This window comes from Carassius gibelio, chromosome A3, assembly GCF_023724105.1.
Source record: "Carassius gibelio isolate Cgi1373 ecotype wild population from Czech Republic chromosome A3, carGib1.2-hapl.c, whole genome shotgun sequence".
In the NCBI taxonomy this organism is placed as follows: domain Eukaryota; kingdom Metazoa; phylum Chordata; class Actinopteri; order Cypriniformes; family Cyprinidae; genus Carassius; species Carassius gibelio.
In genome coordinates this window covers 24298211-24311267 of record NC_068373.1, presented here as the reverse complement: position 1 = coordinate 24311267, position 13057 = coordinate 24298211, and the positions used below count along the sequence as shown (strand labels likewise).

Below are 13057 nucleotides of genomic sequence, written 5' to 3'. Positions count from 1 at the left end.
GTTAGATATAGCATTAGATAAGACGGCATTGAAATCCTTATCATTACGTAACACACCAAACACATCCATCTAGTTATAAGTTGCATCGCTCATTACACTCCATATGTTTCCGCTCATTCAATATGAATAGAGCTCCCAGCATGGCTCAGTGCCTATAAAGAGTGATGGATGACTCCTAATGAGTGAGAGAGTTGTGGAAACAGGGATCCATTTTTCTGTGTTCTCTGGTCTCCAGGGAGATCCAGGCCCCGCAGGGCTGCCTGGGAAGAGTGGTCCTGCTGGGCGTCGTGGATTCAGAGGAGAAAGAGGCTTACCTGGCACTCTGGTAATGTACATCAGCACATCTGAGAGAATCTTCTCATAATCCCTGCTGTTATGGCTGCTGCCTTTACATAAGTGACAACTGTTCCAATATGACAGCAGACCTTGTACAAATAAACAGATGGCGATTGTTCTAGTATTTTTTTTTTGGCATATATCTTATCTCTACTGTCTCTTTCTATCTCTACATGTATGGCTTATTAGGGTACTGCTGGTCTGAAGGGTGGGGAGGGCCCCCCTGGTGTTGCAGGACCTATTGTAAGTGATTTTTCCATGGTCCTACATTTCCTCCTCCTTTGTGTTTTCCTTAATATACTTCACTTAACTAAAATGTTACATTCCTTTGTCTGTACAGGGTGCCACCGGAGAAAGAGGACCCGCTGGACCTGCAGGTGCCATTGGTCAGCCTGGTCATACGGGAGGTGTTGGCCCCCCTGGGCCAATGGGAGAGAAGGGCGAGCCGGTGAGTGTCGACAGGATATATTACTTTGTGAATTGAGAAGATTTACTACTGTGCCAGAGTAGCTTCAAGAGCAATTACTAATTACTTCCGTTCCACTTTAGGGTGAGAAAGGTTCATTTGGTCCTGCTGGGCGGGATGGAGAACAAGGGCCTGTGGGATTACCGGGTCCTGCAGGGTCACCTGGTCCACCTGGAGAAGACGGAGATAAGGTACAGCTTTGACTACTTTTTCAGTAGTTGCACATGCCTGCGCTCATACTGCTTGTTATTTATGGGCATGTGTATGTTTTTCAGGGGGAGACAGGTGGACCAGGGCAGAAAGGCAGCAAAGGAGACAAGGGAGAGGGGGTCAGTATCTCTATCTTTTCTCGGGATGTGTCCGAATCCGAATACCGTGTTTGGAAAGGAAATGATGTGTACAGTACTATGGAACCCCTAAAGGCAATAAATGCAAGATGGGAAGAAACATTTATTTAATTGCTTTCTTTCGTAATTATATTGTTGGGTAATTACACTGTATATAAAACACGGGCTTCAGGGAGCAGCTATTAATATGCAGGGCATTGAAATCGCTTTTGTATGTGAGCTCGCTTTTTTACTTTCACTTTCAAGATTCACACCTACTCTGTGTAAACTACGGAGCGGCTGTACTTACCACACATTTTACAAGATTAGATTTCAGTTTACAAGATTAGATGTCAGTGGTGTTCAGGATCTGCAAATCATTTGCCATCATCCTATCAGTCATCTCTCTTTAATCTGTTATGTGGTAAGGGAAATTTTATGTACTGTAATGTAACAAGTTGCTGCTTGCAAGCTGCTAACAATGTCCCTTTAGTGGCTCCGTAGAATGCTTTATTTTTTTACTGTGCCTTTCTGAATATGGATTAACTATTCGGCACATCCCTAATCTTGTCATATGTGCTGAATATTACATGAACTTTCTTTAGAGGTATGTAACACCAAATCTCTGCATTCTATCTCACAGGGTCCCCCAGGGCCATCTGGGAGTCAGGGACCTCCTGGACAGCTAGGAGCACCAGTATGTATGAGTGTGGAGTGCCTGACCCAATGTGAGGTTGATGCTGCTTACAATTCTGTGTGTGTTCATAGCCCAGCACTCATGTCTCTTTCAGGGTCTGGATGGAGAGCCAGGGCCCCGGGGACAGCAAGGAATGTACGGCCCTAAAGGAGATGAAGGTCTTCGTGGTTTTAAAGGGGCAAATGGACCACCAGGTTTGCAGGTACAGCCTATTCCACATACATATAATTTTTCATACCATCTTTCCACACCGCGACTGTAAAGTTAAACCAAACTAAACCTATGAAATCAAATTTGGTTCTATATATATAATAACATAAGGTTGTTTGGTTTTCTGGACATTTTTGCAAATATACATTTTAAATCTACATCCCTGAGTTGTTACATATTGAGCATTCTTTCAGTTCCAGATGTCCTTATCTATTGACTGCATGCACAAATTCACTGTTTGCAAAATCTAAGTTAATCTTCATCCAGATGGGACATAGTTTTCACAGTTCATTGAGGGGGTTAATCCACCTTAATTCTGAAATGTGTATGAGTCTAAAATTAACTGTGTTTCTTTAGGGAATGCCAGGACCCCCAGGAGAGAAGGGAGAGACCGGAAATGTTGGCACTATGGTAAGATGTGCAGATCACATATGTACTACTCATATCAATACTAGAATCTGTTTTTTTTAGCATCTATAATACCCCTAAATGATACACAATGCATGCAGCAAGTTTGAAAAAAAAGGATCTCTTTTAGTTCCTGCATTTTATTTTTTAAATTAAATTTTAATCATTGAATTTCAATCGAGGCATTTTAGGAAGTTGAACAGTGCATATTGACATAGTGAATTGCTAATAGAAATGGAAAATGTAATAATAATCTATATAGAGATATAGAAATGGAATTGTCCAATTCTCCAAAATAAAAAGGAAGATTCATAAGTACAGCACTTATACATCAAAGTTGTCCCAAACTGAGGAGTAAGTCAGTCCAACATTCCAAACCTGCACAGAAATTCTCTTAACAGGACTCTCTGTGTGTAGCATGAGAGGCAGTAGAGAACTATAATACAGTGAAAGATGAGGAAACCATGAGAGAAGCTGTGTGAGACTGGGGCATTATTCATGTGTGTGAGTGTATAAGTGTCAGGCCCGTGTGAGCCGAGAGTGACAGAAGAGAGAGTAATGCTGGTTCTGAAGTGGAAGGCAGCGTGACAGCTGCTAATCAGATTACTGTGAGCCTGGGCTGTCTAATGAGCGCGCTCCTTTGTGACAGTCTTCTCGCGGCTCCGTCAACCATGAAGGAATGCAAAACAAGATTGTCAACAGTTCCACACACATGCACGATTAGATGAAGTGCATCAAAACCGGGCAAAAACAAAGCCACAAGACCTAACTGGGAACATCTCATCCATGAGTGAATGCTGTGGATCATGGGATTTCCAAGCCCTAATGCACAGCCACTGAATTTCAAGTTTTCCCTGTACCAGTTTGCGTTAAGCCTCTTTGATGGATTCTGAAGAGTAGGGTATTGTATATTGTTGAGCCTACACACTCAGCCTTGGTGTTGATCCTCGCGGTAGTCTATCCAGCTGGATGCCTCGCACTGCACTAATATCTCTTGGTGAAGACCGTGCGTGGCGTGCTAGCAATGATTTTGGTCAGTTTGATTAATGGCTCATGTTCCACCCTCTGCAGCAATAAGTGGTTTGCCTCAGGAGTTGAGAATTCATGCAGTGTAACCAGAGAATGGAGAAGTGAGATGCTCCTCATTAAAACCCAGGCACAGCACACAGAGAGGAAATCAGCCCGCCCTTAATAGCCTGTCACCACCATGTCAGAGATGTAGGGGAAAAAAAACACCTCTCTGACACAGAGAAACGAGCTGATCGTACAAAAAGAGGAGAGAGAGCAAAAGAGAGAGTACATGTCTAATGAGATAAATGCTTAATCTTTTTGCTTCTCATTAGGGCCCTCCAGGACAACATGGCCCACGTGGCCCCCAGGGACCCAGTGGGGGAGAGGTAAGTGTCTTTGTGTTTTCCTTTCTGTCTATCAGACCGCTGTGCAGTCAAGTTCAAGCATAGGACAGTAGATTAGTGCTGATTAGGGGTTGTCGTACCAGTACTGCTGAGACATAATGAGAAGTCTTTGTTTCACGACTCCAAAAAACCCATCCAGTGTATCAACACTCTTCCGTACCGCAGATGAACCCCCCCCCCCCCACATACGACACCTCATATCTCTTTCCTCAGTCTTTCATCCTCCCCATATCTCTTTCTGCCCACCCATGATTTTGAGAGTTCAATTATTAACAAGAAGTGGGATATGATCCTTCTGCAAGAGTTATATTTACTTCTCTATGAATGATTAAGGAATATTAGACTATCATCCTTGAGAGAGAGTTACATTTACCTCTATTAATGGCCGCCTTTGAACATCTCCCATGTGTTAATAATTGAAAAGCGAGAGAACAGAGACAGATGCGGCAGTGACCCGTACACCAGCACTCTCACAGAGCTGGAGAGGAAAAGAGAAGTGTTGTGCACCGGAGCTCTTTGTGCCCATCATATGAGAAGCATCCAGTATAAATGTGCTGGTCATCTATTTGGCTGTGTGCACCTCACTTAAAGTCTCCAGAGGCAAAAGGGCAACCACTTCAGTTTAGACTCACCCAAGATATTCATACTCAGCCACTGCAGCCATAAACGCCTCTGCCAGGAGGAAGCTGGATAATGTGGCGTTTTACACCATGCTTGGTAGTCTGTAATCTCATCACTGTAATGTCAACAGTCTGCAACTAGAGTAGACAGCCTTGCATGCATTATGTATGAAACTGACTTAGTTTTGTTCTGTTTGGCAAGGGTCCTCAGGGCATGCCGGGTGGAGTGGGCCAGCCAGGAATGGTGGGAGAAAAGGTATACCTCCCTCTCACTGTCCATAAGTGTTTTTTGTGATTTATGGGCGAGGTTGTGTTTATTTGTTGGAGGGTGCTGCCTCTGTAACTACGTAAACATGTAAGCCTAAGTATGATAGATGGTTGCTTTCTTTCTTTTTGCTTCCTTCTCTTTGTCGGTCTCTATTGCTCTTTCTCTAGGGTGAGGATGGAGAAGCAGGCAATCCAGGAAATGTTGGTGAAACTGGCCCCCCTGTAAGTAATTTCTTCCTGTTACCTCTTTTCTCATTAGTCTTTGATCCCCCTTGTATCACTAAGCACCCTGTTGCTTTAATGTCAAGGGAGAGAAAGGTGAAGTGGGTGAGAAGGGTGATGCTGGCCCCCCTGGGGCTGCAGGACCCCCAGGAATCAGAGGCACACCTGGATCAGATGGACCCAAAGGAAACCCAGTGAGCAACTATTCCCATAGTTAAAACTGTCAGGATATTTATACTCTGACACCATCCATTTTCCTCAATAGGGTCCCCTTGGATTTCCTGGAGACGCGGGACCCCCTGGAGAGCCAGGTGCGAATGTAAGTGCAGCAAAACCTGCTTCAATTCAAGCTTCAAGATTGACACATTTTGATGGCAAATTCACATGGTGATTTGAATACAATTTTTGGTATTAGGGCATTGATGGTGGTCCAGGAACTAAAGGGGATAATGGCGAACCTGGTAAAGCTGTAAGTGGAGTATTCAAGCACTTAGAGATATTGATGTAATGATATATTTGAGAAGCTTATTAAATAAATATTCTGTTTTGAACAGGGACCCCCAGGAGCCTCAGGAGAGCCTGGCCCTCAAGGGCCACCTGGACGGAGGGTGAATTTCAATTTTGCACTGAATGACTCCCATACTATAAAAAAACTGTAATCTAATCACTAGTCTCCTTCTACACAGGGTCACGTAGGTCCTGAGGGACATGAAGGGAAACAGGGAAAAAAGGGGGCAAAGGTGAGATTATTAAATAATAAATCTTCACATAAACTCATGTGTCGCATGTACCTCTTTTTTCAACAAAGACAACTGTCATTTCTATCTTTTTCAGGGTTCTGCTGGTGCCGAGGGTCCAATGGGAAAAACAGGGCCTGTCGGACCACAGGGACACCCTGGAAACCCTGGTCCAGAGGGATTGCGTGGGATTCCAGGCTCTGCTGTGAGTCCATGTTACAGAAAATCAATCTAGCAATAGCAGATATTGAATAATGTGACTTACCCACACTTATTATTGATCTCTCTGACCGCTTAATCTATCTTGAACTTGAACCTTTTCAGGGAGAGCAAGGGTTAAATGGGCCCCCAGGGCAAACGGGACCCCCAGGACCAATGGTAAAGTTTTCACCACTAATTTCTCTCCCATATATATCTACAACTGTATCAAATGCTGATCTAAGAAAAGAAAACAGATGATTTTGGGTTTGTGGCAAATTCTGCCTCAAAATGAAATTGCCTTTTGTGTCTGGCTTTGCTTTATATAGGGCCCAACTGGATTACCAGGACTGAAAGGAGATCCCGGCATTAAAGGAGATAAGGTTTGAGAGTATCATAAACACTTCACACTGCGAGTTATGAAACCTGACTGCATCATAGATGTGTGTATGTTTTTTTCTTTTCGATTACAGTTCATCTCGCACTAAATCTAAGCAGAAAACATATCTTCCTAGCACTGTGCTCATTGTGAAATATTGTGAAGTCTTTGTGTTTGCAAAATTATGACATGTGGTAACTAATGGCTCAGTGCCCTAGTCTAACTCTGCTGGTCTTTATGCTGTCTAGGGTCATGTCGGGCTGATTGGACTTATTGGACCACCAGGAGAAATGGGAGAGAAAGGAGATCGAGGCCTGCCAGGAAATCAGGGAGTACAAGGCCCCAAAGGAGATGGTGTATGTATACATTTCAGCTATGATCAACATTATATACTTTATAGTATATAAGCATTTGATTTTAGAGCATTAGCATTTAGAGTTTTATAAAATGCATGTATGCTTTTTATAAAAATGTATTTAAATGTATGCAACATTAACAGTACGCAACTATGCACAAACATTCTCAAACAAGCCAATCACAAATTCACTAAGCACATGCTAAGGAACCTGAAAAAGTGTGATTGTTTCATGAGAAAAGTTTAATAAAAAGCTATAATTTTCTTTTATGAATAATGTCTTAGAAAGGTAGGATGCCTTTGAATTTAATGTCTATTTTGTTGATAGATTGGTGGGCAAATGTTAGCATGATGACTAGTAGCCAGCACAGAAGTTGGTAGAATCTTGGTTTGTCAGGCGCCAATGAAAAAGACCGATAATAATAATGGAATTGTTCAAATGTAAACATATTGGAATGATGTTAAACGTACCCCCCTTAACTGTCTTTATTAATGGTGGTCTTAAAGAAAATGTTATTCTGTTCTCTTGATAATAGGGTGTTTCTGGCCCCCCCGGCCCAACTGGTCCACCTGGATTCCCCGGGTTGTCTGTGAGTTAAAAAAATATTCAATTTTTTTTTACTTTATTTACCTTAGTTTTATTGAAGGACAACAACTCCTTCTGAAGGTACCTGTTATGTTTACATTTATTTATGGAGTCAGTGCAATTCTTTTATTATTATTTTCTATCTCATTGGTAGGGTGCAATCGGTGAGAAAGGATCTAAAGGAGACCAGGTTGGTATATATATTTTTCATTGCAATCCTGTTTTTCAGCCTCTCTGTGTTCATATGATATTTGTTTTGTTTTTTATCTGAGCTTTTGCTTCTGTTATGAAACCTGAGTGAAAGACATCATCAGTGCCTGAGTTGTATCCTGCTTCTCTAACTTGGATAATCCCTCTGAACGAATCGCCCCATGAAGCGCTGTGTTGGCAGGGGCCTTTGAGGGAAATGCCATTTTTAGGGATGCCTGACTAAACTGTTTCTCTTTCTCTCCCCACCACAGGGAGCCATCGGTGCAAGAGGAGATCCAGGACCTGCTGGCCCACCTGGATTACCTGTGAGCCATCATAAAGTCTCCTTACTTTTCTGTTTCTTTCTGTTTTCATGTCTCCTCATGTCACCTATCACTCTGTTTCTCTAGGGCCCACCAGCCACCATGATCGAGCCTCTGCCAATCAGAGAGGGACGTAAAAAGCGAAGGACACACTCAAACCAACAAGGAGCCACAGTCAGGTCAGAGAGTGAGGACGAGGAAGCAGTTCAGTTCAATATGGAGGATTTCCTACAGGCAGACGAGTCCCTGGATGAGCCTGAAGGCATGGAGGAGGTGTTCGCTTCACTTAACTCAATGAAAACAGAGGTGGAGCTCATGAGAAAACCACTCGGGACCTTCGAGAGTCCTGCCCGCACATGCAAGGAACTGATGTTGTGCCATCCAGAATACAAGGATGGTGAGGAAATGTACACACATTTCCCGTTAGTTAATTAATTTCTCCTATGGGGAATTCACTAAGAATGCCTGCTAATTGTGCCCGTCTTGGTTTATTCGCACATGCTTCCTGTTCACTAAAGGAATTATGCAAATCAGGTAAAAGCACACAATTTAAGATGAATAGAATTTGCATAGTGCAATTCTCTATCAAGCAGGTCAATTCAGAGTGCTTGGTTGTAAAAGATGCTGCAGACTACCACAATCTGACAAACTTCAATGGAACTATATACGTAGAATCACTACATTCCACCGAAATCCAGACACCTGAATCAGCTTTTAAAAATGCAGAATGTTCACTTGTCTACACCACACATCTGGAGATATCCAGATGTCTGTCAAACTTTTCCTTTTCTTGTCAAAACGGCACTAATTGGAGTTTATTTGAATTTGTTTGAATTTATGCACTTGGAATTAACAACATACAGTTATTCATTCTCTGGGAATCGACCTCATGACCTTTGTGTTGCTAGTGCCATACTTTACAGTTTGAGCTACAGTAATGTCTTCCTTTTCTTGCCATACATTTTAATTCTACTTCATTTTAGATTCATGAATTAATTTGTAATATAAAAATGATTCTCAATTCTGAATCCCACATGACATTTGCAAATAGCACTAGCAGTATTTTTAATGATTCTAATTTACATGGAAAAGAGCTGTTTGTGCTCTTTGTGCATTTACTTAATTTAAAAAAAATTAATTACTGTAATTGACTATTTAGTGAATTTGCCCCATGTTATTCTCCCCAGCTAAATGAGTATTCAAAAACTATTTTAAGAGATCTTACAATCCACCCCCTCTTAGGTGAATATTGGATTGACCCAAACCAAGGCTGCCATCGAGACTCCATTAAGGTTTTCTGCAACTTCACTGCGGAGGGGGAGACCTGTCTGCACCCTGATAAACGATTTGAAACGGTGACTCTCAGACCATACTCACAAACACTGCACACGTCTTCCTGCAGTCTGAGTTCAACAGGACTTCTGGAGTCTGAAGAAAAAGACATCTGATCTGTCTCCTCATCTCTCAATACAGGTGAAGCTGGCCGCCTGGAACAAAGAAAAACCGGGCAGTTGGTACAGCCAGTACAGAAAGGGCAAACAGGTGCTTTTCCCTTCCAGTGTTTTTCTCTCATCTTTGAACAGTCTGACTGTCAACACAAGTTTGAATCTAGACACCTTTTTATATAACTTTTTGCCTCAAAATTATTTATGGTCAACATAAACAGAAAGGCAGTTTCTTAGAAACATACTGCCACATGGAATAAATAGACCAGATGTTATTCAGAATTTTTACTCTCAAATTAATGACGGAACATGGTGAAAGAGATTTTCTAAACTGTCAAACACTCAACAGAGATGTATCACTCAGTGGGTATGTGTCTTTGATAAAAAAAAAAAAAAAATGGTATGTCTGGTCTACAAAAGGGATATGGTGGAATTTATATGCGGCTCTATCTGAAATGCCTTGGGCCAAACTCTCTTGAGTGCACGCTAGCGACCTCCATCCGTCTTGACTCATTAAATGATGCTTGAAACTAACAGCTAAAGCCTGTTTCACTCGGAGCTCATTCGTAAGGTGTGACATCTGACCTTGTTATAGAGATTTAGGCAGACAGATGTCACTCTCTCCTGCCTTTGTTAGAAATAACATCTAGGAGGGGTGTGCAAGTTTGTATGGATGTCACGCAATCAGTGTGTCTAAAGAGCTGTCTTTGATTAAGCTGAGTGCTCCTTACCCATGATTCCCCCATTGCTGCAGTTCTCCTATATTGACACTGATGGAAATCCAGTTCCTGTGGTTCAGCTGACCTTCCTGAAGCTCCTCAGTGCCACAGCTACGCAGAGCTTCACCTATAGCTGCCAGAACTCCGTCGGCTGGTACAACGTGGCGAGCCACAGCCATCAACATGCCTTACGGTTTCGCGGCAGCAATGACGAGGAGATGACACAAGCCAAATCGCCCTTTATCACATCACTGCATGATGGTTGTCAGGTGAGGAGATTTATGAATTTAAGATGACCTCACGCAAGCAGTTTGTCCACTGGTTAGTGAAAGAACACCCTCAAATGAAGAGTGCAATTCTAGCACACCCCAAAAACCAAATCAAGGCATAAGGGGACCCTTGATAGTTACTGCAGCTCTTTTCTGGTGTACCTGAAGAACCTGGTTATACCGTCACCGTGGGTTTGTTGTTTGTAAACAGTAATTTGGTCTGTATGGGAACTTCTTTATAAAAATGCCCACACTTAGTTTCTTGGAGTTTAATGAATCACCAAATTAGCCTTCCCTTAGTGGAGAATGGGGAGCTAAAAACAGTCAGAACAAGCTAATTCTAAAATAGCACCCAAATAAGCCTATTTCAGCAGGAGTTTAATGCGTTATACAACAACGGAACCTCACAGGGATACACTCAGCAATTCATAACTGAGCAAAAATACACTATATAAGTCCAAACCAGGAATCTTCTTTCAGCTCACGTTTCATTTTCTTTCCACAGACGCGTAAGGGTCAAGAGAGAACCGTGCTGCAGATCGACTCGCCGCGAGCAGAGCTTCTTCCGGTCATAGATGTAGCAGTATCAGACTTTGGGAATAACAACCAGAAGTTTGGCTTCCATGTTGGACCCGTGTGTTTTAATGGCTAAAACAGAGCGCCTTATCACAGGACTCGCCAGCTAAAGAAACGAGGCCACCAGTGATATTTATTAAGTAATATGAAGACGGTGGGTTTGTGGCATGTTTCCAAATGACTGTTGAACTTCTGATGGGTTGCAGAAGCCCACAAATCAATGGTGGCTATGCAAGGATGGCAATCAGGACAAATTAAGCACATTTATTAAAGGGAAGTCTTTTTTATCTCCTTTTTATACTGTACTCACCTGTGGATTAAATTATGAGGCACGACCCACTAGAGTTCCCAGAAATGCTCCGGCTGAAAACAAATACATCGTCTGTCTGTCATCTGCGCCACAGAAGGTTTTAGCCCATAGCATATATATTGAATTTACAGCCTGTGACTGGGATCTCATATTTGTTTGTCTCATTTGATAGCTATGATTTGAAATTAATTTGCCACTTGAGGGATCCGCTTCGACATTGAAGAGTAAATATTTCTGAGCCCCATTTTCCCGCCTTGACTGCAATATGATGCCACCTGAGGCAAAGTATACCTCTTTACTAGTTTGACAAGAAAATACCACCCTGATCTGTTTGTAATTCCTCGCTTAGATATTCCCCGTCACATCAGAAATGCAGTGTTACTCATCTTTAATCAGCACACGCTCATACTTTACATAAACAATGTTAAATAAGGCCCGAGCTTTTCAAAATGCAAAGCAGTTTATGCATGACTCAAATGGAGCCCAGCTGCTTATTAATATGTAAAGTAGTCCGCTCACTTAAGCTGCTTGTCCTGTTAGCGGGCAGCATAGTATGTTTGCCTGTCAGTGATCCATGTTTCCATGGTGCTAGCGTATCAACCTTTGCTCCACATAGCCGATTTGCTTCATATATGTGTAGTAATGAATGAAAAATACTGTGTCGGATTGAGAGAGGGGTGTCATATGAACATTACACTGAAGACTAATTAAATTATGCTTCTTTTTTATGTAAACTCACTTATATCTGAAGTTCCTGATCATCAACCTCAAAAGTACTGTGTGCTGTGTATGTGTGTTGATATGTCTTGTTTGTTGTGTGGAACACTGTGGTGCTAAAGCAATTCGTTTTTTATATTCTGCTACGTGTAATGATAATTTGTTGTCTCGGGGCAGAGGTAGGAAAAGGGAAGACATATGTGGTGCTTAATACTAATGGAGGGAGATAAACACTCACAGAAAAAAAGTGCTGTTATATACAGCCAATATGGTGCAAAACATATTTGTAAAGAGCAGGCTCGCCGATGATGTAATGCTTGTATCTATATAATATATTGCAAATGATATAGGCCTACACAAAATTGCTAAGAGTAAATGCATTTTATACAATGTTTACTTAAAACTCACATAAAATTCAAAAAAAGAATAGGTTCACAATCTGTTGAAAATGAAAGTAAATAATCTGTATTTTTCTAACCCCATTGACCCTATTAACTCCTCAGAAAACAAGACTTATATCATTTTGCAGGCAAATACATCACGATTTAAGAATTTTGTACTGTAAAGCAATACAAAAATACAGACTAAGGCAAGTTTGTTAGTAGACTGACATAAAGCAAACTACCAAATCTGTTAATCATTACATTCAATTAAACACACTTTATTCACAAAAATTAAAACCAAAAATATATATTTTTATATTATCTATTGACAGGATTGCTTTGAAACTACATAATGTGGATCAAGCTAATTTGTTAATTGGACAATCCCAAAATGACTAAATATTGACCGATTAATTGACCCGCTAGCTATCGCTAGCATCCTTATTTCTAAACTAATTCCAGTCCTGCCCATCCTGACCTCTGAACCATCCTTTGTATAGTGTCTGTGCTACTAATTTTACACGGTGTACAGTTATTATAAAGTATGAATGATAGTACTAATTCTTTTGCCTGACAGTTGTATTAAAATACTTTTACGAATTAAAAAATGCTGTTCTTTTAAGGAGACCTTTTCATTGTCTTCTGAGTGCAAGTAATTTTTGGGGTTTTGAAGCGTGTGTCTGTTTTGGAAAGGATCAGAGGCACTGTGATGTCTTCTGTAAAGGCAACAGACAAGCATGTCTCTTCATTAGCCGCAGCTACATTCTCTCGCTCTCTCTGCACTTGTAATCAACATCACTTCCTACCTCGCAGATGTAATCAACCCTGATTCACTCCCCAGTTCATTTATTTCAATTAACTTTTGTTTCCTTCCCCAGGAGAAGAACCACGAGGAGAAGGGGAA

General features: G+C 41.5%; 1 protein-coding gene across 1 annotated transcript in view; it reads left to right on the top strand.

Moving 5' to 3' along the window:
• Positions 1 to 12775, top strand: part of LOC127952941 (collagen alpha-1(XI) chain) — a 49266-nt gene extending 36491 nt beyond the window's left edge. The window contains exons 40-67 of the mRNA XM_052551876.1: positions 236 to 325; positions 526 to 579; positions 677 to 784; positions 886 to 993; positions 1078 to 1131; positions 1772 to 1825; positions 1920 to 2027; positions 2393 to 2446; positions 3787 to 3840; positions 4681 to 4734; positions 4914 to 4967; positions 5054 to 5161; positions 5233 to 5286; positions 5383 to 5436; positions 5522 to 5575; positions 5654 to 5707; positions 5802 to 5909; positions 6029 to 6082; positions 6232 to 6285; positions 6530 to 6637; positions 7173 to 7226; positions 7377 to 7412; positions 7684 to 7737; positions 7822 to 8131; positions 8977 to 9089; positions 9208 to 9276; positions 9934 to 10167; positions 10673 to 12775. Coding sequence (XP_052407836.1) covers positions 236 to 325; positions 526 to 579; positions 677 to 784; positions 886 to 993; positions 1078 to 1131; positions 1772 to 1825; positions 1920 to 2027; positions 2393 to 2446; positions 3787 to 3840; positions 4681 to 4734; positions 4914 to 4967; positions 5054 to 5161; positions 5233 to 5286; positions 5383 to 5436; positions 5522 to 5575; positions 5654 to 5707; positions 5802 to 5909; positions 6029 to 6082; positions 6232 to 6285; positions 6530 to 6637; positions 7173 to 7226; positions 7377 to 7412; positions 7684 to 7737; positions 7822 to 8131; positions 8977 to 9089; positions 9208 to 9276; positions 9934 to 10167; positions 10673 to 10819 — 2457 coding nt within the window. The 3' untranslated portion in view covers positions 10820 to 12775. The remainder of the gene's footprint in view (positions 1 to 235; positions 326 to 525; positions 580 to 676; positions 785 to 885; positions 994 to 1077; positions 1132 to 1771; positions 1826 to 1919; positions 2028 to 2392; positions 2447 to 3786; positions 3841 to 4680; positions 4735 to 4913; positions 4968 to 5053; positions 5162 to 5232; positions 5287 to 5382; positions 5437 to 5521; positions 5576 to 5653; positions 5708 to 5801; positions 5910 to 6028; positions 6083 to 6231; positions 6286 to 6529; positions 6638 to 7172; positions 7227 to 7376; positions 7413 to 7683; positions 7738 to 7821; positions 8132 to 8976; positions 9090 to 9207; positions 9277 to 9933; positions 10168 to 10672) is intronic.
• The last annotated feature ends 282 nt before the right edge of the window (positions 12776 to 13057 follow it).